General features: G+C 54.2%; 2 protein-coding genes across 2 annotated transcripts; one reads left to right on the top strand and one right to left on the bottom strand.

The window, feature by feature from the left end:
* The first annotated feature begins 598 nt into the window (after positions 1-598).
* On the top strand, positions 599-20,997 carry WRAP73 (WD repeat containing, antisense to TP73). The gene is made up of 12 exons (XM_012460986.2): positions 599-772; positions 3,275-3,427; positions 3,976-4,092; positions 11,790-11,862; positions 13,779-13,882; positions 14,676-14,762; positions 15,419-15,553; positions 15,797-15,874; positions 17,358-17,463; positions 18,457-18,582; positions 19,120-19,311; positions 19,655-20,997. The coding sequence occupies exons 1-12, from the start codon at positions 704-706 to the stop codon at positions 19,795-19,797; spliced, it is 1,383 nt and encodes a 460-aa protein (XP_012316409.1). The 5' UTR covers positions 599-703; the 3' UTR covers positions 19,798-20,997.
* TPRG1L (tumor protein p63 regulated 1 like) lies at positions 20,584-25,703 on the bottom strand. The gene is made up of 5 exons (XM_012460989.3): positions 25,445-25,703; positions 25,230-25,321; positions 24,862-25,038; positions 23,231-23,384; positions 20,584-22,265 (listed from the first exon to the last, which is right to left on the bottom strand). Exons 1-5 carry the CDS (start codon positions 25,643-25,645, stop codon positions 22,071-22,073), a joined length of 819 nt encoding a protein of 272 aa, XP_012316412.2. The 5' UTR covers positions 25,646-25,703; the 3' UTR covers positions 20,584-22,070.
* Between the last annotated feature and the right edge of the window lie 1,282 nt (positions 25,704-26,985).

Below are 26,985 nucleotides of genomic sequence, written 5' to 3'. Positions count from 1 at the left end.
TTCGTTCTCTTCTGGATCTCAGTGGCACTGGAGCGTGAGGCAAGGGCCAGGCGGCAGGTAGGGGTGCCAGACTCAGCAAAAGCAAACAAAACCCCAAGCAAACGAAATAAATACTTATGCATTACATATATGATGTAATATGTGCAACAGACACCGTATTACATACCAAACATCTATTTATATGCAAACGTATATTTATATGTAAACAAACCTTTACATGTAAATATAAAAACATATGTATGTGTATACACACGCAGACACAGTTTGCCCAATTAAATTTGAATTTCCGTTTAGCGAATACTTTTTCCATATTAGTATGTCCCGTGCAATATTTGGGAGCGTACTTACACTAGAAAACGATTTGTTTTAATCTGAAATTCAAATTTTACTGTGCTTCCTATATTTTATCTGCAGTCCTAGCTGGAGGGGACCTCAAGGTCTCCGGGCCTTTGAGGTAGGGTTCTCGGGTAGGAAATCCCGGGTCCGAAGAAACGTGGGCGTCTCCTTTAAAGTCCTGCGGTACAAGGAGAACTACAAGCCCCACAATGCCGCGCGGCCTCCCGCGGCGCTGATAGGCTGCGGTTCACTTCCGCCTTCTGACTTCCGGCCTCCGAGGCCAGCGGCGGCGACAGTTGTGAACTGCTGCGCGCCAGGGTCCCGCGGGTTTTCGGGCGCAGGGTGGCGCCCGCGGCTGGTGGCGGCCATGAACTTCTCCGAGGTGTTCAAGCTCTCTGGCTTGCTCTGCAAATTCTCCCCGGACGGCAAGTACCTGGTGAGCAGCGGCTGCGGGGGCCGCGGGCACGACATCCTCTGTGCCAGCGTCCCCGGCGGGCAGAGCCACGGGGCGGCCGCGTGGCCCAGGGGTGGAGGCAGCTTGGAGGTCCTGCGGGTGCAGGGCCCGGGCAGGTGCAGGGCCTGAGTAACTGTCCCAGACAGGTGCGGGGCCCGGGAGGATACCCTAGACAGGTAAAGGGCCTGGGGAGGTGCCCCAAGCAGGTGTGGGGCCCAGGTAGGTACCCCAAGCAGGTGTGTGGGCCGGACAGGTGCAGGGCCCCGGCAGATGCCCAGGCAGGTGCGGGACTTGGGAAAATATACCCTAGACAGGTGAGGGGCCCGGGCAGGTGCAGGGCCCTGGCAGATGCCCAGGCAGATGCGGGACTTGGGAAGATATCCTAGACAGGTGTGGGGCCCGGGCAGGTATCCAGGCAGGTGTGGGGCCCGGGCAGGTGCAGGGTCCCAGCCAGGTGTTCCAGGCAGGTGCGGCACTTGAGAAGATAGCTTAGACAGATGCGGGGGTGCCTGGGGAGGTCCCCCAAGCAGGTGTGGGGCCCGGGCAGGTGTCCTGAGAAGGTGTGGGACTCGGGAAGATACCCTAGGCAGGTGGGGGCCTGGGGAGGTGCCAGCCTCCCTGCCCCTGGAAAGGTGAGTATAGGGAGTGCCGACTGCACACAGGTGAGGATACAGGAGATGTCGGCTCTTGGTTGTTATTTTGTCACAAAAGGCAAATTGATCATTCTGTTGCCCGTAACCGGGAGGTGGTGTGGCCACTTTGCCATCTTCTCTACTTCTCTGATTCTCTTCTCCTCTACCGTGTGCCCAATAAATGATTTAAATACGAGTATTCTATCCCCAGGTAAGGAAATAGTTGTCTTCACGGCTGAGATTTGAGCTCTTCATTCCATGGGGTGGCAGAAAGGTGCTTAAATCACAGAGCTATAACTTTAAGCTTCAAAACATACAGTGTACGCACCGGGATGCCTAGTAGTGTATATCCTCAGAAGGCGGGATAATTGGCATTGGAAAGCCACTAGGAAAAGACGTGCCTCATAAAAAGCGTGCTTCTCTTTATTTATCCACCACCTCTATTAACTGACTGATGCGTCATGATTCTTTTTCAGTTTTGCCTCTACTGACATTCCCGTGCCCTGTCTTGCCTTTGAGAATTTAACTCTCAAATTTTGTTTTTACCTCTTCGTAGAGGTTTTGCTCCAAATCACAAAAAATAGCATCAGCTACAAAACAAAAAACCTCATTAGTTTAAATGACACCTCAGTCTTGGTATATTTTTCAGTGTGCCCCCCCAATTAACTTAGAGGTTTGTTTTTTGTTTTCACCATTTGTGAAAATGTCAGTGACTTATGAGGAGAAAGATTATATTTGCTTGCCTAACTTAGGTGTTTTTTTTGTTTGTTTGTACACTCTGGTCAAAATACCGCGAAGCACTTGGTGATAATCCGTTACTGGAGTCCCCTAAGTACTGGGTGGAACAGGTCCATGTTTCTCGTTTCCATCTTACAGCAGAGTTTATATGCTTCCATTTCGTAAGGAACTCACTGTAACTGATCACAGTTTTCAAAGCTGCAATGCGAGACAGTAAGTGCCATGATAGTTGCTTGTTCAGTCTGCAATCCCCTGCCCGTCTCTCTTTTTTTCCATGGAAAACTAATGTAGATTTTTTTTTTGATATGAGTTCATAAAAACACAAACTAGTTTGAACTTGATAAGTAAAACTAATGAAGCAGTTAACATTTCAAAATCAGAAACTGTAGTGTAAGATACAGTCAGCAGGTGAGTACTCAGACGTTATTTATACTTAAGATTATTTGCTTAGATAGGGACATAATGAACAAATATGGCCCTGAAGAAACTGTCTTTCAGGAAATTGTGCTAACACTGAAGCATTTCGTGTTTCGTATTAGGAATAGGTTAATGTAGATGAATGAGCATTTATGGCACGTCTTCATGTTTGCAGAAGTTAAAGCCTGTCTGTTGATCATCTGTTGGTTTGGCTCTGAGTCAGGCACCACGTAAGAGGATTGTTGCATTCCTTGCCATTTTTGTCGTCAGCTGTGAAGCCTTGATTCTTACCCTTTATAAATGTGAGGAAATTGCCTAAAAGTGATAAAACTAGGAGAGGGTTTTGGTTGTTCGTTCACAGAAGAGCTTTTTCCCAATGCTACTTCTCATTTAAGTTTAGTTTTTAACATACAGTTAAGAAGGGACTTAAAAATATCTTAAAGCTTTAAGTAGCGAGTTAAAAAGTACCCTTTTACTTTACACTAGAGTATAGCAATTTAAAAACCTGGCTTGTGTATTTCAGCATTACCCTGGTATGAACTGATCTTTGAGGGCTGCAGCTGTCTCGATGATCTAGATGTGAAGGGTCTGACAGGAGAGCAGGCCACAGTCACTGAAGGCCGGGGCGCTGGTGTTCTGAAGGCCCCCAGCTTTCAGAGCGGAGAATGTCAGGTGCTTGTTTTCTCGTGTTTTTTAGGCTTCCTGTGTCCAGTACCGGTTAGTGGTCCGGGATGTGAACACCCTTCAGATCGTGCAGCTGTACACGTGCCTGGACCAGATCCAGCACATTGAGTGGTCAGCAGACTCGCTCTTCATCCTGTGCGCCATGTACAAGCGAGGGCTGGTGCAGGTGTGTATTGCTGGGTCGGTTCGAATCCGGACACCTTCTTGAGTGCCACTGGGAAGAAATGGCTTTGTTCTGTGTCTTTCTAGTTTGGAAAAAAAAAAGTCAGTGCAGCTGAAAACCAGTTTCTTTTAAGATTAAATGTTCTCTGAAGTTTGAGAACATTTGCACTAAGGAAACACTAATGTCTTAATTTCTAAGCAGTACAGTTCAGAACGGGAGGTGCTGTGAACAGCAGTCTAGCCACTTAGACTTGTATTTTTTTAGGGAGTCCTAAGAAGTCATGTTTTCTTAGATGTCCAAAGCTTAACTGAGTTAGGTCTTAGGAATGACTGTGTGAATAAACCGGTTTAAAACAACCACCGAATGAAATCACCAAGAAGCCTGGCTGCTTTTACAGTGGAATCCAGACCAGCCCTTCATCGTGGAAGATTCTGAAAGACACCCTGTATGCTTGAGCACTGTTGGTTTGAAGCGAGTTCTGTCTCGGCGAGGCCTTGCTGTCAGGTGCTGATGAGCCTGCACCTGTGCGTTTCTCTCTTCTCTCGATCCAGGTCTGGTCTTTAGAGCAGCCCGAATGGCACTGCAAAATAGACGAGGGCTCGGCAGGGCTGGTGGCCTCGTGCTGGAGTCCAGATGGGCGCCACATTCTCAACACGACGGAATTCCATGTAAGTGTCAGCCCTGAGTACACCTCACTAGCCATGTGATCCTGCCCTCTGCTCCCAACATAGCCTGGGAGTGAGAGCGGAGGTGTTTGGAGGATGAGTCTCCCTTGCCCTCAGGGTATGGGTTCTAAGCCAGCCAGTGGATTCAGATGGTGCCAACCCCTGTCCTTCCCGTGTTCCTAGACAGCATTCCTGTGACACATTTAGTTTATCCATTAGATACAGCAAGAGATTAGCAACCGTAGTAAGACGGCACCGTTCTAACAATAGACTGTTGATAGTTGCACGCCTAGAAGATTTGGTCTTGCTGACGATCTTAGCAACTACCTCAGCATGTGAGGTTTTTTTTTTTCTTTCCTTGTTAAGAACTTCGAGCTTCTCGTTTAAAGGAAGCTTCTCTTTGGTGCATCCCGATTGTTACTGAGTCTGATGGGGGTGTCGTGAACACAAGCACTGTGTGCTGCCCCGGGTCTGGTGACTGAGGTGGCTCCTGAGAGGCTGAGGGATGGGGGGCGCCGAGTGTGCGTATATTTCAGGTCAGAATGTGATAGTCCGCTAAGTATTGTTGCCTAATCTTTTTGTCCAGTTTTAAAGAAAGAACATTTTTAAAACCTTAATTAGGATTTTTTAGGATTTCAGCAGTCCCTTTAATTCAGCAATAGAAAATGCGCTGTGATATGAGCCGGCTCATACCTTTCCTTCAGGAACCTGGTCTTGGGGGTGGCTCTGGGCATCGGCAGCTGCCCACTCACCTGTGATAGGCACTGCACGCCAGCCTCTGTGCTGAGCTCAGCGCGGAGGGGAATGCTGACATCCGAGAATCAAGCAGAGGGATCTGGGGTAGGAGATTTTATTTTACATTAAAATTAGGCATTTGTAAAGTGTTCAGATACCAGGTCTTTGGTGTCAGCAGTGTCTTCTAAAGAGAGAGGAAAACGCACGCATCCCTTTAATAACGCACTTTTCTGATGGGGTTAGCTCCCAGGGTTTGGGCCCGTCCGCTGAGTGTTCGTAGCTGTCTGGGCTGCTGGTTGCCTCGGCGACCTGCCCACCCCTGTGCGCCGTGCGCACCACGTAGATGATGGCACAGGGGAGGATTTCTTCCCCGCATGAGGCTGCAGAGGCCCTGTAGGTTTCGTTCGGGTTTCTTCAAGCTGGCGTCGGCTGGGATCAAGTTTTATCCAACCACGAGGGGTTGCTGAATCAGCTGCTTCAGAAGGCTGGATGGCTTCACCTTCTTTTCAGTTACAATTTTTAAAAATACTCTAAATCTCGCGCCTGCTGTCATGGGCTGTTAGAGAAAAAGACGACAGGGAAAGACACCAGTTTCTCCGCACTGTGTGCGCGACGTGGAAGGCACTTCCGGCCCGAGCGGTGAGAGGCCCGTTTGAACTTTTCCTGCAGCTTTTCTGACGTCTTCGGGCCTGTAATTCTGTCCTCGAGAAGGGCTCATGGCACGGGTCAGCCTTGTTGTACTCGTCAAATGGTCCAGAAGGCAAACTACCATCTACAGAGTTTAGAAACCAGAAAAGATGTATTAATACCTGGTTCTGTTGAGCATCCCGGCAAACCTGCACCAATATTGAAAAACACCTTTGCTACAGAACACACTGATTTCCCAGAGTACATTTACATGACATTGTTCAACCTAAGACTAAGGTCATGACCACTTTGCTGGTGGCCTTAGACGCTAAGACCAGGTGGGAGATAAGGGGCAGTAACTCATGGCATGGGCGTCTTGACCAAGATAGCAAACTGTGTCTCCAGCTTTTCTTGCTAACTGAAATGACTGCAAGTGAGGAAGCAAAACTGGTATTCCAGACGTGCTTGCTGGCCGGGAAGTGACTCTGCAGGCACCTGTCCATCGGTCTCATGAACGCGAGGGAGGGTCAGGCCGGTTCTCTGAGGATTAGCAGGTCACCGGGTCCCCTTCGAAGGCACAACCCCACATGACGGTGTTGTGGAGCATGAGACGTCCCTGCCTCTTGTACGTAACGTGAAAAAGCAAGCTTGTGCCCTTTAGACAAGGTTCGGTGAGTAATAAAAAGCAGCTCACCTTCGGCCTGCAGCGGACCAGCGCGCTTTCAGAGCCCTGGTCCCCATCGCAGCGATGCCCTCACCACCTGAGGGCACCTTCGTCCTGCGTCTCGCGTGAATCGTGTCCTCGCTGTTGTGAGTCTCACCGCGCAGATGTGTGTAAACACCGCATTGCTTGGTGTGCAGTTTAAAGTTTATTTACAGGGGCTTGTACTTGGCAAAGTCTCTGGCGTTGCTTTTGCCCCGACACTGCTTTTAGACTCCTCGGTGTGGACAGGCGTGGCTGGGCCTCCCCTTCCTCGTGAGGAGCTCCTTTCGGTCCTCCCCTGCTGGACTTGTGTGTCGTCACACACTGTGGCTACGAGTGCGCTGTCCACGCCTCCTGGGCGCTTTTCCCTAGAGCCTCCTGAGGAGAGCCTTGCTTGGCTGTGGCAGAAGGTGTTTCATTTGCCAAGGCCGGGTGATGGGATTGCGGTGATTGCCATCCAGGCAACTAAATGATACTGCATTTGGCCTTCGTTTGCATTTCCCTAGTTATTGGTGAGGCTGAGTGCTTTCCTATCTCGTTGCGTTACACACACGCTCCATTTCAGTGAAGCAGGTTCACGTGGAGTTCATAGTGGTGCATGGTATGCGGTATGAATCCCTTTCTACCTTTTTCCAGAAGCATTTTGTTTTTTGAGATGGAGTTTTGCTCTTGTTGCCCAGGCTGGAGTGCAGTGGTGCAATCTCAGCTCACCACAATCTCCACCTCCCGGGTTCAAGCGATTCTTCTGCCTCAGCCTCCCAAGTAGCTGGAATTGCAGGCATGTGCCACCACGCCTGGCTAAATTTTGTATTTTTAGTAGAGATGGGGTTTCTCCATGTTGGTCAGGCTGGTCTCTAACGCCCAACCTCAGGTGATCTGCCTGCCTCAGCCTCCCGAAGTGCTGGGATTACAGCATGAGCCACTGTGCCCAGCTCCCAGCAGTGTTAATTTAGAAGATGATCTTTACCACCTGTAGCAGGAACTCAATTCCACGATGCCTGCAGGCTCGCTTCTGGTTTTCCACTCAGGTCCACTGTTGCTCCACGTGTGTGCCAACGCCATGCTGTCTACGTTATTGAGCTTCTGTGTGTGTCTGAATATCTGACAGCACTGATTCCTCTTCATTGCTCTTGTAGTCTGTCAGATTAAAAAAATTTTTTTTGTAGAGATGGGGTCTCCCTTTGTTTCCCAGGCTGGTCTTGAACTCCTAAACTCAAGCAATCCTTCCTGGTCGGCCTCCTGTATAGCTGGGATGATGGGCGCACACTAGTGCGCTCAGCTCGGTCAGATTTTTAAATGTATTTTTGAGACTTTGTTGTTAGCTGGATACAAATTTTTAACTGTTTCTAAACAGATCTCATAGTGAAACAGTTTTTGTGATTTGCACGGTGACCTTTTCTGTGAGTTTTCTGGTACGGATGTAGCAATGCCACCTTTCTCTTGGTTAGGGTTTTCGTGATAAGCCTTTTTCTATCCTTCTACCTTCTGCCTTTCTAGATCCTTAAACTTGAGTGTGTATGTTGTAAGTAGTCTGTAGTTAGCTTTAAAAATACATCCAGACTGAAAACTTTTTCTTAAATTTCTGAATAAAGGCATTTAAAACAACTTATCAGCAATAAAATCCACCCACTTTAAGAGTACAGTTCAGTGAGTCGCTCTGCACGTCCTTGACGCCACGTTGAAGACTGAGAAGGTTCACCCCGTGGTTAAGGGCTCCTCGTGCCCCTTGTGCTCAGTCCGTCTCCCGCCTGTGCCCGGCAGCCGGTGCCTGCTGCGGGGCGGGCAGCTCCACCTCGTCAGGATCCCATCAGCAGGGGCCATGATGCACAGAGCTGAGTGTCTGCTTTCTTTCCTCTGGCGTCCTGCTGGTCTTGAGTGCGCTGGGTCGTGGCATAGATCCGTGGCCTGTTCCTCCTGTCTTCAGCACACTGGGGTGTGGCGTGGGTCGGTGGCCTCTTCCTCCCATCTGAGCGTGCTGAGTCATGGTGTGGATCGGTGGTTCATTCCTCCTGTCTTGAGCACGCTGAGTCATGGTGTGGGTCAGTGGCCTGTTCCTCCCGTCCTGAGCGCACTGTCCTGTCCTGAGCGTGCTGGGTTGTGTGTGGATCTGTGGTCCTTTCTTCCTGCTGCTGAGTACCCGCGTGTCTCCTACGCTGGTTTCTTCAGTTGTCAGGAGAAGGTAATGGCGCTGATGAAGGTGTATATCTAATTACCTTTTTTTCTTACTGTGTTTTTAAAAGTTGCAAACAGTTATCTTTTAAAGGTTTTTTGTTTTGTTTTGTTTTTCTTTTTTGGTGGGAGATGAAGGTAAAAATCAGGCTTAAAGTGCTCTGTGCGTTTCCTAAGATGTGCTGAGAGCAGGGAGGCTCAGCCAGGCGCACCCCGCAGGGATGCAGGGCCACGGGTGGGAGACGCGCTTTTCTCCTGTGACTCTGCAGTGAGCTCCGGAGGGTGGGTCTCCACCCTGGGTGGCACGAGGATGCTCCTGATGCTGAGAGGCTCGGCTGCTTCACCTGGCCCCGCGGATGAGTCACAGGCAGGGTTTCCGCCTCAGACCTGCTGGTCGGAAGTAGCACGCTTTCTCACTCAGGCCCCGGTGCCCTCCTTGGCCTGAGCATGCGAGCGGAGCTGTTAGAGGAGCCTGTGCTCTGTCCAGCTGGAGTTCTGAGGTGCTGGTCCCCAGAACGGCCAGAGTGTTTGGGTTCAACGTCCGCACAGGGGCCCTGCCCTGCTGCCCCGGTGGCCCCTGCAGCTCACTGACTCAGCAGCTGTGTGTCCAGGACTCCGCTCCTGAACACTGTGGATGTCGTTTGGAGACATGGTTACAGACATCGGATTTTCCTTTCTCTCGTAAGAAGAGATGATGAGTAGACATTTAAGTTAATTTGTTTGTTAATATCCTACACCGAAAACCTGGCGGCGTTTGGAGTGACACTGGACACACAGTGCTCCATGCACTGCGGCTCCACTTACGCTGCTGGAGGCAGACCCCACCTGGCCGTCATCCTCAGCGAGGACCCCTTCCTGACACACAGAGCTGGCAGTCAGCACCCCACCCTACATGGAGCTGTGCAGCCCTGTGTCCCCCACCTGACCATCATCCTCAGCGAGGACCCTTGCCTGACACACAACTGGCGGTCAGCACCCCACCCCGCATGGAGCTGCACAGCCCTGTGTCCCCCACCTGGGCCACATGTCAATTAACTACCGGGTTCATCAGTGGGCCGGGTATGTCGGAAGCGAGATGATTCACTGGTGGGCTCCACAGGGGTTCAGTGGGAAGTGCAGGTGGAGGGGTGCAGCAGTCCTGGAAGTCCCACGGCGCTGCCACAGGGAGCGCCGGGCCACCCACTGCGGCGCCTCTCCCCCAGCAGGCACGCCCTCTCGGCCTTGTTAGGAAATCGTCTTTTGGCCTCACTGTGCCAGCCTAGTCAGCTCTCAGCTCTATGAGTCAGGGATAGGGGCAGAATGGTGGACAGTGCAACAGTGCATGTTCTAGAACTCTCTGCAGATGCGGCCAGGCTGGCAAGCTCACGCAGGAGGCGGGCGGCCACCCTCTTGTGTGTTGAGTGGCTGCCCCTGCCTCAGGGCTGCAGATGCAGGCTCACAGCCACCTGGTGAGCCCTGGAGAGGCTGCGTCCTGCAGATCCTCTGTCTTCCCGTAAAGGACACTGAATATGGTGGCTTCCTAGATCAAGATTTTCTCCAAGTAACTGAGGGTTGTAACATGCAACCGGTGATCACTTTGAAACAGCTAACAAAAATGCACTTATATTTACCCGTGTGTCACTCAATAGTGATATAAACAACAGCAGCAAACCCAGAGCACTGCATTCCCCTCACCCACAGTACAGTGTGTGTGAGAGCACTGCATTCCCCTCGCCCACAGTACAGTGTGCATCAGAGCACTGCATTCCCCTCGCCCACAGTACAGTGTGCATCAGAGCACTGCATTCCACTGACCCACAGTACAGTGTGCGTGAGAGCACTGCATTCCCCTCAGCCACAGTACAGTGTGCATCAGAGCACTGCATTCCCCTCGCCCACAGTACAGTGTGCATCAGAGCACTGCATTCACCTCAGCCACAGTGCAGTGTGCGTGAGAGCACTGCATCCCCCTCAGCCACAGTACAGTGTGCATCAGATCACTGCATTCCCCTCACCCACAGTACAGTGTGCATCAGAGCACTGCATTCCCCTCGCCCACAGTACAGTGTGCATCAGAGCACTGCATTCCCCTTGCCCACAGTACAGTGTGCATCAGAGCACTGCATTCCACTGACCCACAGTACAGTGTGCGTGAGAGCACTGCATTCCCCTCAGCCACAGTACAGTGTGCATCAGAGCACTGCATTCCCCTCGCCCACAGTACAGTGTGCATCAGAGCACTGCATTCCACTGACCCACAGTACAGTGTGCATCAGAGCACTGCATTCCCCTCAGCCACAGTACAGTGTGTGTGAGAGCACTGCATTCACATCAGCCACAGTACAGTGTTCATCAGAGCACTGCATTCCCCTCAGCCACAGTACAGTGTCCGTCAGAGCACTGCATTCACCTCAGCCACAGTACAGTGTGCATCAGAGCACTGCATTCACCTCAGCCACAGTACAGTGTGCGTGAGAGCACTGCATTCACATCAGCCACAGTACAGTGTGCATCAGAGCACTGCATTCACCTCAGCCACAGTACAGTGTCCGTCAGAGCACTGCATTCACCTCAGCCACAGTACAGTGTGCATCAGAGCACTGCATTCACCTCAGCCACAGTACAGTGTGCGTGAGAGCACTGCATTCACATCAGCCACAGTACAGTGTGCATCAGAGCACTGCATTCACCTCAGCCACAGTACAGTGTCCGTCAGAGCACTGCATTCACCTCAGCCACAGTACAGTGTGCATCAGAGCACTGCATTCACCTCAGCCACAGTACAGTGTGCGTGAGAGCACTGCATTCCACTGACCCACAGTACAGTGTGCATCAGAGCACTGCATTCACCTCAGCCACAGTACAGTGTCCGTCAGAGCACTGCATTCACCTCAGCCACAGTAGTGTCCGTCAGAGCACTGCATTCACCTCAGCCACAGTACAGTGTGCATCAGAGCACTGCATTCACCTCAGCCACAGTACAGTGTGCGTGAGAGCACTGCATTCCACTGACCCACAGTACAGTGTGCATCAGAGCACTGCATTCACCTCAGCCACAGTACAGTGTGCATCAGAGCGCTGCATTCACCTCAGCCACAGTACAGTGTCCGTCAGAGCACTGCATTCACCTCAGCCACAGTACAGTGTCCGTCAGAGCACTGCATTCACCTCAGCCACAGTACAGTGTGCATGAGAGCACTGCATTCACCTCAGCCACAGTAAAACATACATGAGAGTACATTGGTAGGAGGGCAGGCATCTGAAGTCTGGATAGACCCACTCAAACCCAGAGCACTCAGTGTACCTTAGCCACAGTAAAACATGCATTTGAACATACCAGTAGGAGGACGGGCATCCTGAAGTCCTGATAGATCCGCTCCAGCACGCCAGCCACGCCTGGGGATGCACAGTCTGGGTGAGGATTGACACGGCTCTAAAGATGCTAATGATGGGGTCTTTCCTTTCTCTTTCCCATTTCCCCCAACAGCTGCGGATAACCGTCTGGTCGCTGTGCACAAAATCCGTATCTTACATCAAATATCCAAAAGCTTGTCTGCAGGGTGAGTCGATCAGAGTTACTCGAAAGCCATTTCTTTGCAGCTGTTTGCCTTTTTTGTCATGGCAAGTTCCAAAGAGCCAGCAGTAGCTTCGACAGCGTATCCATTCATAGCCAACCACTTTTCCTCTATACCCACCCTGTCCCTGGGGTTATTTTAAAGTAGCTCTTAGCTCTCCTAATACTTCATCTGTAAATATTTCCATATGTGTCTCAAAAAGGCAAGAGTCCCCTTTCAAACATGATCACAGTGACTCAAGAGAATGTGACCCAAATCATCAAGAAGAGTGGCACTGATGGCGGTCCCCTTGACCTTGGTGGCAGAGCTGAGCGTTCAGACCCCTTCCAGCCAATGCCTGTTGAGAGGCCCACCTCAGGCATCCAGTTCTGAGCTTCCTCTCTGTGAAAGGGGGAGGTCTTGCCTGTCATCTCTGGGCATCCCGGAGGGATATGTGACAAGTGTCCCTTCCTTGTGGAAGCCTGTGAGCCATGTGGAAGAACGGGGCCTGCGCAGGGTGGCCCACTGCCAGCGCATCTAGCTGGACAGCTCAGAGCTTGTGGGAGGTGCCACTCCCGCGTCCTAAGCCGGAAGGAAACGCCACACAGTTTGAATGGTGCTTTCATTTTTCTCTTTTGCTGCCAGTGGTTTGGAAATTGCATTTGAATGAAATGCAATCGTACTTTTATCGTTTGAACATGAGTGTCCCTCCAGATGAGATACACATTTCTTTTTTTTTTCTTTTTTAGACAGAGTTTCGCTCTTGTTACCCAGGCTGGAGTGCAATGGCGCGATCTCGGCTCACCGCAACCTCTGCCTCCTGGGTTCAGGCAATTCTCCTGCCTCAGCCTCCTGAGTAGCTGGGATTACAGGCACGTGCCACCATGCCCAGCTAATTTTTTGTATTTTTAGTAGAGATGGGGTTTGACCATGTTGACCAGGATGGTCTCGATCTCTTGACCTCGTGATCCACCCGCCTCGGCCTCCCAAAGTGCTGGGATTACAGGCGTGAGCCACCGCGCCCGGTGAGATACACATTTCTTGAGTAGACGCCAACATTTCCTCATTTGAGGTATTCTCTTCACGCATGAATGATGAATTCTGGCTAGGGTTTTTTAAGCTAATACAGAACTAGAAAATACAGTGTAACATTTTCAGCTAAAGCTTTTCCACGTTTTTATCTTATTATGTGTTTATGTTTTTGAGATAGGGTCTTGCTCTGTCACCCGTGCTGGAGTATCGTGACACGATCACAGCTCACTGCAGCCTTGAGCTCCTGGGCTTGTGATCCTCCCACCTCAGCCTCCTGAGTACCTGGGACTATAGGCACACATCACCATGCCCTGCTAATTTTTTGCAGCAATGGGGTTTTGCCAAGTTGCCCTGGCTCCTCTCCAACTCCTGGCTCAAGCAATTCACCTGCTTCAGTCTCCCAAAGTGCTGGGACCACAGGCGTGAGCCACCATGCCTGGCCACGCATTTCATCTTTAGTTTACTTCTTCCAGATAATCAAGTACAAAGGTAAAAATCAGCACGGTAGTAAGCAGCCACCTTTGGCCTAGGTGGACACGCCCCTGCTGTCCCGCAGCTTAGACGTGGAACTCGAAGGCCTCGTGTGTCTCAGTCATATCTGAGTCATCAAAGGTCACGTCACTTGGTATTTTTGACAGAGGCTTGCAAATCGGTTGCTGTGTGTGTACAGCCTCCTCCAGCTCACCCTGTGCTGCGAGGATGAAGCCACAGCGCCCCAGGGTTCCTCCTCTGCGCGGAACGGTCTCGTCTGAGGAGCGGTGCTCGGCGTTGTGCCGTTTCCTCCTCTTCACCTCCGCTGGCTTTTTCTCCTTCCTTGGGAAATGCTCCTGTGGTTTCTCCTGCTTGGTTGTGTGGCCGCTTGATTTCAGTGCATTTCCCTCTTCCCGCAGGAACCACCTTCACCAGGGACGGCCGCTACATGGCGCTGGCGGAACGGCGTGACTGCAAAGACTACGTGAGCATCTTCGTCTGCAGTGACTGGCAGCTCCTGCGGGTAAGGCGTCCCCCCCACACTGGAGAAAGTTGTCCCGCTGACTGCGGAGGGGTCGAGTGAAGCAGATCCTTCTCAAGAGTCCAGGGGATCTTTGGTAGGTTATGGAGTAAGGCGATGTTGGATTTCCAGAGGTCAGGTGTGCTGTGAATCCCTTCCCAGTGACACACACCGGTTGTGTGAATAGGGCGCATGCCTGGGGTGTTTTAAAGTGACTAGGCCGTCACACGTGAGCCTGTCTCCTTGTCCTGTGACTGTGGTATTTGCACATGTGTGTGGCATGTCGGGAGGAGGGCAACGTGGAAATTCACCTTGACTGAGGGCCCGTGTTAGGCAGGGTGCTCTCTGCCAGGTGCCCAGGCACAGGGCGCTGCCCCCATGGCAGACATGTAAACAGGATCCCAGCACAATCCATCGTTAGGGCAGAGCAGCCTCTGGAATGTTGTCAGCTCATAGAAGCCGGGACCAGGCAGTGCTCCTGGAAGGGGCCTGTCTGAGCTGGTCTGAAGGAGTGAGCCTTGCCAGGCAGGGAAGGGTGAGGGAGAGTGCGTGTGAGTGCAGGCACAGGGAGACCAAGCTGCCTCGTGGGCTGGCCGGGCACCGACGCTGGCACCGGTGCTGGGTGCCGCCCCCGCAGAGCTCTATGGGGATTTCATGCATTTACAGGATGAGGCTGTCAAGATTTTGACCATTTCTATATAAGAAAGTTAAATGCATTAAAAGCATCAGTTATAAATGCAATTATTTATTTATGAAAATGTTTTCACAATGTAATGTCCCCCGCTTCCTTTGGAAGCATTTTGATACAGACACCCAGGACCTCACAGGGATCGAGTGGGCCCCAAACGGCTGTGTGCTGGCAGTGTGGGACAGCTGCTTGGAGGTACTGACATGACCAGGTGACATGCTTGCTTTCAAGAGCTTTCCCCTGAATTTAAAGCTTTCCAAATGTTGCAATATAGTTAGCTTTGCCTTATTTCAGATAATGAGTTGACTTTGTTTTAAAAGACAAGGTCTTGCTCTGTCGCCCAGGCTGGAGTGCAGTGGTATGATCACGGCCCACTGCAGCCTCAACCTCCAGGGCTCAAGTAATCCTCCCACCTCGGCCTCCCAAGTAGCTGGGACCACAGGTGTGCACCACCACGCCCGGCTAATGTTTGTGTTCTTTGTAGAGATGGGTTTTCACCGTGTTGCCCAGGTTGCTATTGAACTTCTCTGTTCAAGTGATCTGCCAGCTTTGGCCTCCCAAAGTGCTGGGATCATAGGCGTGACCCATGGTGCTCGGCCGAGTGGAACTTTTATCAGCGAACTATTAGGTTTACCTGCCACTTTCCCCTTACTCCTCATGCTCTGACCGCCTCTCCAGTGACTGTCTCAATTCCAGCTGACAGTCCCAGCTTTTCCATGGCCACGCGGGCCGTCTCTGCGTCTCCGCCAGCCTTGTGCTGTCCGCACCATGTCCCTTTGCGCACCCGCATCTGTGGTGTGTTCCGGGCGCACGGGACGTATGCATCCGTAACTGAAATGTCTCGTCTGCAGTACAAGGTTCTGCTGTACTCCTTAGACGGCCGGTTGTTGTCCGCATACAGCGCCTATGAGTGGTCCCTGGGCATCAAGTCTGTAGCCTGGAGCCCCAGCAGTCAGTTCCTGGCAGTTGGGAGCTACGACGGAAAGGTGGGAGCAGTGCAGGGAGCTCAGGAAGGCTGACTGCCCAGCTAGCCGGTCTCCGTCCCCTCCAGACCCCCCCTGGACCCGCCCCATCCAGACACCCCCCCACCCAGACCTCTGTCCCACCCAGTCCCCTGCCTCACCTGGTCCCTGCCTCACCTGGTCCCCACCCCACCTGGACCATTGCCCCACCTGGGCCCCCGCTTCACCAGTGCCCTCCATTCACCAGGGCGTGGCTTCCTTCCTCAGGTGCGCATCCTTAATCATGTGACGTGGAAAATGATCACGGAGTTTGAGCACCCTGCTGCCATTAATAATCCCAAGATAGTAAGTCTGGAGCATGTGTTTCTGCCTGAGCAGGTTGTTGGGGAGGGCGGTGGGAGGCTGCCGCTTGACTTCACATTCTTGATGGTGGTTTATTTAACCGGGCGCTTCCATCACCGTCACCTTGTGACTGATATTTCACGTGTCTGGCCCTGCCCTGGCCTTTGTTCTTCGTCCTCCACGCTGCCCAGGGGTCTGAAGGGGACCTTGCCCCGGCCTGTCCTCCGCCGCCACCCCAGCCCGGGTGTCTCCCTGGTCTGTCCAGATGCAGATCCCTGTGCTGTACCGAGTAGACGGGTCTCCTGCCTGCAAACACGGAGCTTCTGCTGTTGTGCCAGGCACTGTGCTCTGGGCCACAGCCAGACCCCCTGCCTCTGCAGAGTGCGGCTAGAGAGACAGGGAAGGGGCAGGAGAGCTGGGTGTCTCCACGGGGTGGCAGGGAGTCGCCACCAGCCAGGGATCACGGGCACAGACGCTGAACTGGTGATCAGGGGTCTGGGGAGGGGGCGTTCCAGGTCAAGGGAACAGGAAGCACAAAGGCCCTGAGGAGTGTGTCACATGTCCACGTGTGCAGTGGGCACTCGCCATGCCTCTGTGTGCCAGGCACTGCACTGGGAGACAGCAGGAGCCAGAGACAAACTCTGCCCTCCTGGTGCTGACCTGTAAGTGACAGAGTTGAGTGAGAGGCGGCTTAGATTCGATGAGGCCAGTGGGTGGCTGGGGCTAGTGGGTGGCTGGGGCTGCGCGGGCCAGGTGAGCCACTGCTGGGGATGGTCCCGGAGGGGCATTTAAGTGAAGACCAGGAGGAGGAGCTGAGGAGCCGCACGGTGTCTCGGCAGAGACCGTGTTTCAGGTAGAGGGGCCTTCTGACGTGGCCAGTGGCTTGCGTGGCTGGAGGCCAGGCCATCTGGACAGATGAGCCAGAGAGCAGGGCCACGCAGGTCCTGAAGGTTTGCCAGTGATTCCTGCATTTCTGCAAATCCCTTCATCACACAGCAGCAGCAGAGCATGCTTTAAAGGTACGAAGCAGACCAGGCGACTCCCTTACCTGGGGCTCTGCAGTGGCGCAGGGGCTGCCCGCCTTCCGCTGAACCTGGGCCGCTGGCCTTTGCTGCCAGGCTCTCGGGCACAGATGCCCCCGCCTCGGGCCTGTGTCTGTTGCTCCCAGGCCTGCACTGTCTTGGCACAAGTGTCCTCTGTGTCCCCTGTCACGGCAGCAAGGCCGAGCCCGCTCCCCTGCTGGATGATGGTGGCTACCCTGTAAATCACAGGGCAGACATTCGCTGCTGGTGTCTCAAAGGTGGGCTCCCCAGCAGGACACGGGAGAGGGTCCTGGGTGATCTCAGTTCTTGGGAGTGTGGGATTCGTGTTTCCGTCTCTTTCTCCTGGTGACAGCAGGACCTGGTGTCATGACAGGCGTTTGCCATGCCCGTCCTCGGCTTCCGGGTCCCTCTCCTGAGCTGGGCGTGGCCGCCTTGTCTTTCAGGTGGTGTATAAGGAGGCTGAGAAGAGCCCGCAGCTGGGGCTGGGCTGCCTCTCCTTCCCGCCTCCCCGGGCCGGGGCTGGCCCGCTCCCGACCTCAGAGAGCAAATGTAAGTACCACACGTGGGGATGTTTGTTTTCCTTTTTTAATGCAAGATTCCTCGTTGTCCAGGTAAACTTCAGATGTTCCTTATTAAAAAAACATCATTTTCCCTTCCGTGCTTCTTCCCAGCCAGTGTGCCCCTGAGCCTGTTGGCTGGAGGTTGACTGGGGTCTGAATTGCACAGTGGGCTGTGAAGGCGTGGCTTCTGTTACTGAATATGAGCCCTGGAAACCCAGATTTGATGGCAGGAGCTCCGAGAGTGATGTTTTTCAAGGAAACGCGTTTCCATGGGTGGAGCTCAGAGTGGGTCTGGAGGCCGGGGTGCTCCCCAGTGCAGCCTCTGGCTCTGGGCATTTCCTGTGTGTCTGTTTCCTCATCGCTGAAATGGGCACAGTAAAAGCACCCACCCCACAGGGGCGCGGGGGCGTCTGAAGTTTGCATTTAGAGGAAACGCTGCCCCGAGTGCTGATGGGCTCGGTGTGTGCTCAGGACAGGGTTCAGGACAGGTGCGGCTAGGCATGTGGGAGGCGCTCCCCAGGAGCCCAGGGCCATGCTTGTTCCACAGCCTCTGCTTCCGCTGTGAGGACGGTTTTCTGCAGCTGAAAGGTGTAAGGGTACTGATGCTGAGATAGCAGGGATCGTGAACTCAAGACGCTGGCAGTAGACAGAAAAGTGCCTGGAAGGTGCAGCTGCCGAGAGTGCAGCTGGGGCCCGTCCACATCCTCTTCCGTCCGCTGAAGTATGTGTCGCTGTGGGGTCCACCCCTGACCTGGTGGGGCCTGGCAGGTGAAGGTGCCACTCTCACCCGGGCACTTGCGGGCAGGCCCCTCGCCGCCCCTGCCAGGCTCTGCTCAGCTCCTCCTGCCCTCAGGCCACACTTCCTCCCCTTTGAACAGAGGAGCCGGGTTTGTGATGCCTGATGCAGGTGCAGCAGCCTCGCAGCCGCGTGCGTACTTCCTGAAAGGGTGACAGTAGCATGTTCTTCCTGTTGGTGTTCTAGATGAGATCGCCTCTGTCCCAGTCTCCTTACAGACACTGAAACCTGTTACTGACAGAGCAAACCCGAAAATCGGCATAGGAATGCTGGCATTCAGTCCTGACAGCTACTTCCTGGCGACGAGGAACGGTCAGTTGGGCTGACACAGGTGCCATCTCCCCCCTTACCGTGTCCCGTGGCCCCAGGTGTAGAAGCGACTGGAAACAAAAGTTAGGGGTTTCCCACATATCCCCTCCTTCCACGTTTCTGCAGTAGCCGAGGTTCTGCCCACAAGCTCCTTGGAGGCACTGGCCTCCTGTCCCGCAGCAGCTGCCGCCTGCGCGTGAGCAAGGAGCGCTCTGCCCCACTCACCTGCTTGCTCGACCGAGTAGAAAGCCGGGCTGGGCACACTGCAGCCCGTCTTTTGTTAAGGGTTTCTCCATTTGTAAAAGGCTGTAAAAAAAAAAAAGCCACACAAAGAAAAACACACACTTGGGCCCTTTACAGCCCGCAGTGGCCGCCCTGGCCCCGGCGAGGAGCCCTGCAGGGCCCAGCCGAACCTGGACTGCAGGGCTGAGCCTCCCCACCCCGGCCAGTTCTTCCCCTCCCTTCTTTGGTGTCCACAGCGGGGCAGACACAGAGGAGACGGGTTGGGATGACACCAGGGCTCTGTCCTTCCTTCCTCAGACAACGTCCCCAGTGCCGTCTGGGTCTGGGACATTCAGAAGCTGAGGCTGTTTGCGGTGCTGGAGCAGCTGTCCCCGGTGCGTGCGTTTCAGTGGGACCCGCAGCAGCCGCGGCTGGCCATCTGCACGGGCGGCAGCAGGGTCTACCTGTGGTCCCCAGCGGGCTGCCTGTCGGTGCAGGTGCCTGGGGAAGGTGAGCACAGCCCAGCGGGCACGGGCACATCAGCCTTGCTCTTTGTAGTCTGGCGTCACACGGGCAGAACCGGTGAAGCCCCAGCCATCTCCAGCCAGGGAAACTGCCCTCAGCGTCTTTGTGTAAACCTCAAGGCTGGCGCCCAGTGCACAGGGGAGCCGCTGCCCTCGGCTTTACAGGGTAGAAGCAGCCCCTCCCTGACATGAGGCAGCTCTGGGGCTCCACTCTGGCTCTGCCTATGTGGGTCACTCCAGGCAGTGTGCTGGTCTGCAGGACAAGGGGTGCCTGGCCCCCAGGATCTGTGCCTTCCCCGCCCTAATCCTCTGACCGCCTGTCTCTCTAGGTGACTTTGCCGTGCTTTCTTTGTGCTGGCATTTAAGTGGAGACTCGATGGCCCTCCTCAGCAAGGACCACTTCTGCCTCTGCTTCCTGGAGACCGAGGCGGCAGTCGGCACAGCCTGCAGGCAGCTGGGCGGCCACACGTAGCAGCGGTGTCCTGATGTGTGTGCGGGAACGGGGCGCTCTGCACATTTCCCGTGTGGGAGAAAACAGCTTCACGGCAAAGTTCTCCGCCTCGGATGAGCCGGATTCAGTGATCTGATTCTCTTTTTCTATAGCAAAGCATTTTTGTAAATATGTATGATATAAAACTGTAGTTTTTACTATTTAAAATAAGTATTTGCTGATTCATACAGCTGCTTCTCAAAGTTTGGCTGCAGGCAGGTTTTCTAGCTCGTTTTGAGTTTCTGGTCAGTCTTAGGGAAGATGGGCGGTGACTGAGCCACAGGCCACTGAGCTCCCACCAGACACCCGGCCTGCTCTGGGTTCTCTGTTTGGATGTGTTAGGAGAACGAGGGTGGATCTCCGTGGGGCACGTCCAGCCTCCCCACCGTGGGTCTGCTTTGAAGTGTGGGAAGGGAGCCCTGGCACCCAAGTGCAATGCCACCCCCAAGTCCGGTCAGTTTCTCAGGGAGTCTCACGTCCACTTGTTAGAGAGCCACTGCGCGTGGGTCTCCACCCTGGCTGTTTGCAGGAAGCACCTAGAACTACCCAGAACAATTCCATCAGCCTCTCCAGCCGGTGCTTGGCAGGGAGCCAGGCTTGCCTGGCACCATAGGTGGGGGGATCAGGGTCGCAAGCCTAGGTTGCTGCGTACCGTGGCCTCTTCCTGCAGAGGACCATTCTCAGCACCCCTGTGAGAGACGGGCCTCAGCACAGGCAGCAGGTGCGGAGCCGCCGAGGCGGGGCGGGCTTTCACACAGGAAGACACGCTTTCTTGGCTGTTGCACCTACTTTAATAACAACTTCAAAAAAGGAACATCATCCAGTTCTAAATGCCTCATGAACACAGACACTGGAGTCCCCGGCCAGCATCCAAGGCAGCCCTGCGCATCCTGCAGGCAGCCACACTCGCCCCACAGCACGCCACTCGCTTAAAGCTACCACAGTCTTAGAGACGAGGGAAAACGCTGGTGAGCCAGCGCGTGAAGCTTATCGACAGCTTCCAGCCCCCCAAGCAAGCTGCGCGGATGCAGGGGAGGTGTGTGGGTCCCTGTGGGGAAATCCAGGCACGTCAAAGCCCAGGTGTGTTCAGTGCGAGACTTGGACAAAACCCCAGTCTATGCAGGAGCTGTAGGAGCCAAAGCGGGCATCGGCTGCTTCACGAGCATCCGAGAGACAGTCTCACTCTGTCGCCCAGGCTGGAGTATGGCCAGTGGCGCCATCTCGGCTCGCGGCAGCCTCAGCCTCCCAGGCTCAAGCGATCCTCCTGCCTCAGCCTCCTGAGTAGCTGCACCACCACGCCCAGCTAATTTTTGTATATTTGGTAGACGGGGTTTTGCCGCATTGCCCAGGGTGCTCTCGAACTTCTGAGCTAGTAAGATGTGCCGACCTCAGCCTCCCAAAATGCTGGGATTAAGGGCATGAGCCACCATGCCCCGCCTGATACGGTTCCTTTTTTTTTAAAGTGCATTATTCAAAAAGCAAATACTCAATTCCCTTTTAAATATGAATACAATACAAACTTAGAATACAGAGAGTTGTAAAAATTGTGTGCAAAGAACTGTCAAGGTGAGTCTCTCAAATTAATAAATTGTCTTAAAATGATTTTCTGTAACCCTTTTTGGGTCTGGGAAGGAGACCTTAAGTATCCCACAGCTGGGATTAATCTCAGATTAATTTTAGAAAAAGCGTGAGTTTAGGTCAACCCTTTACAGAAGAACAACGGTTCACTGAGGGCCCTGTGGGTGCAGACTGATCTCACTGAACCCGTCTGCTGGCTGCTTTTGGATGAGCTGAAGTAAAAATGGATTACATTTTGAAATACAAAATCTGACGCCAAGTGTAAACATACTAGCAACTGCAGGCACTCAGATACCCAGTGCCTCCCTGTATTTAGCAACCTAGGCAAGCGGTAAGCGGCGTGCTGGGGGTCCCGGCGTGCTGGGGTGGCAGGAACCACGAGAAGCCAAGGAGATACTCGAGGAAAACACCAGAAGTGAAGTTACAGAGGATGGAACACCAGCAGCACGGCGGCAGCGAGTCTTTTTGCTTTTGTCTGTAGCTTGTATTAGCAGAGTCCAATATCCAATTAAATACAGAGAATTCACTTTACTATTCTAATTGTGCTGAGGTCCCTAAAGCTGAAGGACCCCTATCCTTCCAGCTGGCAGCAGGACAGCATGAAGACTGCCAGGCCCCCCAGCCCCCACATCCCTTGGCCTTCTGGGGAGGGGGAGGAGCTCCCAGAATGCAGCTGGCTAAAAGCCTATTTTGCCCCTGGTCATGGAGTAGCCCAGCTTAGCCTCGTTGTTAATGAAGGACATGAGTCCCACGTAGGTCTCGATGAGGAGGGGACGCTCCAGGATCAGCACGCCATTCGCCTGTCCCGGCAGAGGGCTTTCTTTTTGGGCTTTTTTGACAGCTTGGATCAACAGAGCCTTGAAGCTTTCCAACTTTAAAGAGAGACAAACATGGAGCTTTAATTGTCAGGCAAGATAAGAGCATCTATTCCTTGGGAAAACTAGCATTCTGAGACAGTCCCTCCAGATGCCACCTGTCTCTTCATCCCCTCACTTGAATGGGCTGCCTCTGCCACATCCTGAGGGTCCCTCAGCTCCCCTCCCCACGGAGCTCTCCAGGTGTGTGGAAATCTTACCACCACGCTCTTCTGAGGCCAACGGCAGCCGGCATGTGCAGACCCCTTCTCGTGTACAGGGTTCTACCAGGCTACCTACCAGGTCGGTAACCAGGCCGAGGCACACAGCTGGGGAAGTGCAGAACCCCACTAGGCCATGGGCCCTGCTCTAACCCCAGCCCCGAGGCCTCCTCTCCTGGTGAGCATCCGCACTGGTCAGCTGGCACGGCTGGCTCTGCTGCTGTTCTCTGAAGCCCAATGGGGCCCTTCTCCACCCAGATCACCCTCTGGAGGCCACATGGGGCTACTTCAACATAAATTAACCAGAACTTCTAAAAACTTAAGAGAATAAACTCTATCATGAGTTTACTCTCTGTTACTAGCCACTCAGCAGCAGCTTCACGTGGCCGCTGGCGAGTGCAGACCTGAAATGGTTCTGTCACTGCGGGGGGTGTGGTATCATGGGCCTGTCTTTTTTTTTTTTTTTGAGACGGAGTTTCGCTCTTGTTACCCAGGCTGGAGTGCAATGGCGCGATCTCGGCTCACCGCAACCTCCGCCTCCTGGGTTCAGGCAATTCTCCTGCCTCAGCCTCCTGAGTAGCTGGGATTACAGGCACGTGCCACCATGCCCAGCTAATTTTTTGTATTAGTAGAGACGGGGTTTCACCATGTTGACCAGGATGGTCTCGATCTCTTGACCTTGTGATCCACCCGCCTCGGCCTCCCAAAGTGCTGGGATTACAGGCTTGAGCCACCGCGCCCGGCCTGGGCCTGTCTTCTTACCTGGCACAGAGATGCTGTCTTCTCATCTGCACCCGCCATCGGGTGTTCTATGAAAGTGGCATAGGGCACGTTGGTAGACCAGGGATTCCATCTGTTTATGAAGGAAGGGCGACTTTGCTTGTCCCACTGAATTCGAACCCCAAAACCTTCTCGCCTGACAAATTAGAACAAATAGCCAGGCTCAGCAGGGCAGGCCACAGTGCTCTCATGGACAACCTGACAATCTTACGGTTAGGAGCGTATGACAGTAAAGAGCATTTTCATGTTTACAGAAAAGACCTGACATATCACAGTGGAAAATGGCTTGTGGTTTTTAAGAGTAACTTCATCTCCACTAACAATTGCTTTAAGTACTTACAGGCCAGGTGCAGTAGCTCACGCCTGGAATCCCAGCACTCTAAGGGGCTGAGGTGGGCAGATCACCTGAGGTCAGGAGTTCGAGACCAGGCTGGCCAACATGGTGAAACCCCATCTCTACTAAAAATACAAAAAACTAGCCAGGTGTGGAGGCACACGCCTGTAATCCCAGCTATAAGGGAGGCTGAGGTAGGAGAACTGTTTGAACCTGGGAGGCGGCGGTCACAGTGAGCCGAGATTGTGCCATTGCACTCCAGCCTGGGCAACAGAGTGAGATTCTCTCTCAAAAAAAACAAAAACAAAAAAAAAAAAAACCCCAAAAAAACAAACAAAAAACTGTACTTAAAGCAAATACATTTTGGTTATTAGATGTATTACTTTGGTAATATTTACATGATTAAAAATTAATAGGAATACCGGCTGGGCACAGTGGCTCACGTCTGTAATCCCAGTACTTTGGGAGGCTAAGATGGGCAGATCTCTTGAGCCCAGAAGTTTGGGACCAGCTTGGGCCCCTACCCAAACCCCATCTCTACAAAAAATATAAAAATTAGCTGGGCGTGGGGGCGGGCACCTGTGATCCCAGCTCCGGGAGGCTGAGGTGGGAGGATCACTTAAGCCTGGGAGGTGGAGAATGCAGTGAGCCAAGTTTGCACCACTGGTGCCTGGGCGACAGAGTGGGACTCCGTCTCAAAAAAAAAAAAAAAGGGGAGGGAGGAATAGTTATAGATAGGCTGGCCAAATGAGAGAAAGGAAAGTGCAACCTTTTCCTTATGTCATATTAAATGTGGGTTAAAATGTTTACTCATTTTAGCTTCCTGAATTCCTCATCCTAATCTCTACATCAAAAACCTCAGTTCTACAGTTTAACTGACTGTGAAATGTCTAGGTTTCTCAGATTTCAAAAAATTATCCTACAGCAAAAAGATCAACTCCTGAAAGTTAGTCATTAAATATTTCCAAATTGGTGTTTCAGTGGTATCTATAACGTGGCACCCTCCTTTTCTCTTTTAAAAATTAGCTAGAGCAAGACTTGATGTGTCATGCAATCTGTCCCTGCCTGGAGATAAAATGCAGTTTGGCCTTTACCTGAAGAACATCCAAGTTCCTCTTTAACACACTGGATTCTACTTCAATGCATCTTGAACTCATATAAGTCTTTTTACTACAAGCCTAATAGCTGGCTTCTGTGCCAGAATTCCTTTTAATGCACTCAACTGCCCAGAAGTCGCTTCTTTTTTGGTGCAGTGATACTGGACTCTGAACAGACTTACTTGTTGAGCGATTTAGGGGGAAACTGGAACTCTCCGTAGGAAATGGTATCTACTGCGTTGAGCGCTATCCGGACCACCTGCTGGCACTGGAGACTGATGAAGTCATATTTACAGATGAGCAGGGACTGCTCGGTGACCAGCACCAGCCGCTCCTTCTCATTGTTCCAGTGATCCACCCTGCAGGAAGAGGAGGGGCCTCGGTCCACCCTGGACACGGCTGTCTCGGCTTAGCCAAGGCCAGCCCGGCTGAAAAGGCAGCAGGGGCGGCGCGCGGCGCTTCAGCGTAGCACGCTGGGAGGTCCCCGCAAGGTGCTGCGCGGTGGCTAGGAGCGGATCCCCCCACCGAGGAGCGCGCAGCCCCGGCTTACTCGGTCAGCAGCCACACCCCCTGGATCTCGCCGTCCTCCACGGGCCGCACCACCACGCGGATCTCCTCCACTGCCTGCTCGATGCTGCCGGGCTGGGCGGATGGGGGCAAAGGTCACAGGTCACAGGTCGCTCTCTGCAGGAACGCCCGGCGCCCGCCTCCGTCCCCACTCGCCCACATCCCGCTCCGCGCCCTCGGCCCCGGTCCCGGCCTCACCCGGAACACGAAGTACTCCTTGACGCGGGCGCGGCGCGTGGGGTCGTGGATGCTGAGCGGCCAGAGCGTCTGGCGCAGCGGCGTCCCCGGTCCCGGCCGCCCCCCGCCCGGGCAGCCGCCCGCCCCCACCTCCTCGCCGGCCGCCAGCAGCGCCGTGGGGCTCGTGCCGGCCGAGTCCACCGAGTCCCGCAGTTGCAGCATCGCCGCGCCCGTTACAGACCCAGACTCCGAAGCCGACGCGGCCGCCGTCGCCGCAGCCGCCGCCGTCGCCGCAGCCACCGCCACTGCCACCGCCACCGCCCCGCCCACGCCACCGCCCCTGTCTCCGCCCCTTCCGCGCCCGCCGACCCTCGGGATTGGCTCTCCTCCTGCCGCCTTCCACGATTGGCTTCGCCCCGCCGCCGTTCACCATTGCTCCCGCCCCTCGCTGCGCCGGAAGCGATTGTCACCCGCAGCCTCACTTCCTGTTTACACGACGGGAAGGGGCGGGGCCGAAGCCGGTTGCCTGGGGGTCGCGAAGCCGCCGGGGAGGAGGGGCCGGCTTGGAAAGCGGGTGACCCGCCCTGCAAGTGCCATGCCACCTTCAGCCGCTGGAGCTTGGACGTGGGCGCGCGCGCGGGTCGGGGGATCGCACATCACGGAGGGGCGCGGCGCGCGGGGGCTGGGGTTGGAGGACCGCAGGGGAGTTCGCACGCCGGGCAGCGGTCTCCTGCCGGGACCAGGCGCTCTTCCCCACGCCGGGCATTCGTGACGGATCCACGGAGCAGTGCACCCTGAGGCGGGAGGGTAGAAAGTGCTGGTGTCGAGGGCGGTGTGGGAGGCGGTGAGGGAGGAGGTGTGGGGTGACAGCCCAGGCCCTGCGCGGAGCCTGCGGGCGGAGCTCCAGCTCGTCCGTGAGTCCTCCCGGCTGGCCTTTTCCCTGTTCCTTGGCTTGCCTGCGTCCCTGTCCTCATCTCAGGATGGGAATGCGCACCCAGGCCCAGGCCCAGGCCCAGGCTGTCGCGAGCCTTCAGCGAGCCAGTGTGCACGGAGAGGGCGGCCCAGAGCTCCCGGTCAGCGCTCGCGGTTCGAGGTGGACCGTGTGCGTGCCCCGCGCTAGCCCCAGCTCCCGGAGGTGCCCCCAGCGCGTGTGGCGGGGGCGGTGAACGGAGCTGCAATCTGGCGGGGGCTGCGGCAAGGAGGGCGCAGAGTCCAGGGGTCAGGGTTACCTTCGGACAGGATAGATCCGTCTGCTCGGGGATGAGGAAGACACACGAAGCGGGGCGCACGTAGGCGAGGACAACGAGATGGGGGGAGAATGAGGAGTTCGGGGCACATCTGTTTCCTTCAGTCGGAGTGGGGTTGGAGCGGGGTGTTGACAAAGATGGACGGTTTAGAATCGCCTGCCCGGAGCCGATCAGGGAAGGGCATGGGGTCCTCTGAGCAGCTGAGAGACCCCAGGGAGGTTTGCAGTGGCGCCTCCCACGCAGCAGCTGGGGAAGTGGGAGAAACCCATGCTGGGCTGGTCTAGACGGGGGAGTTTGCTGGGTAACGGTGGTCAA

The sequence above is a fragment of the Aotus nancymaae genome, unplaced genomic scaffold (assembly GCF_030222135.1).
Source record: "Aotus nancymaae isolate 86718 unplaced genomic scaffold, 86718_ANA_hifiasm-v0.15.2.pri h1tg000053l, whole genome shotgun sequence".
In the NCBI taxonomy this organism is placed as follows: Eukaryota; Metazoa; Chordata; class Mammalia; order Primates; family Aotidae; genus Aotus; species Aotus nancymaae.
Note: the sequence above shows the minus strand (reverse complement) of the source record. Positions and strands in the feature narration are given on the sequence as shown.

Excerpts from the sequence above, each read along its gene's own strand:
- WRAP73 (XM_012460986.2), top strand. The coding sequence starts at position 704 with ATGAACTTCTCCGAGGTGTTCAAGCTCTCTGGCTTGCTCTGCAAATTC. Across the intron at positions 4,093-11,789 it reads TCAACACGACGGAATTCCAT|CTGCGGATAACCGTCTGGTC; the intron begins GTAAGTGTCAGC and ends TTCCCCCAACAG. Across the intron at positions 18,583-19,119 it reads CTTCCTGGCGACGAGGAACG|ACAACGTCCCCAGTGCCGTC; the intron begins GTCAGTTGGGCT and ends TTCCTTCCTCAG.
- TPRG1L (XM_012460989.3), bottom strand. The coding sequence starts at position 25,645 with ATGCTGCAACTGCGGGACTCGGTGGACTCGGCCGGCACGAGCCCCACG. Across the intron at positions 23,385-24,861 it reads CCCCCTAAATCGCTCAACAA|GCGAGAAGGTTTTGGGGTTC; the intron begins GTAAGTCTGTTC and ends CTAATTTGTCAG. Across the intron at positions 22,266-23,230 it reads AGACAGCATCTCTGTGCCAG|TTGGAAAGCTTCAAGGCTCT; the intron begins GTAAGAAGACAG and ends CTCTCTTTAAAG.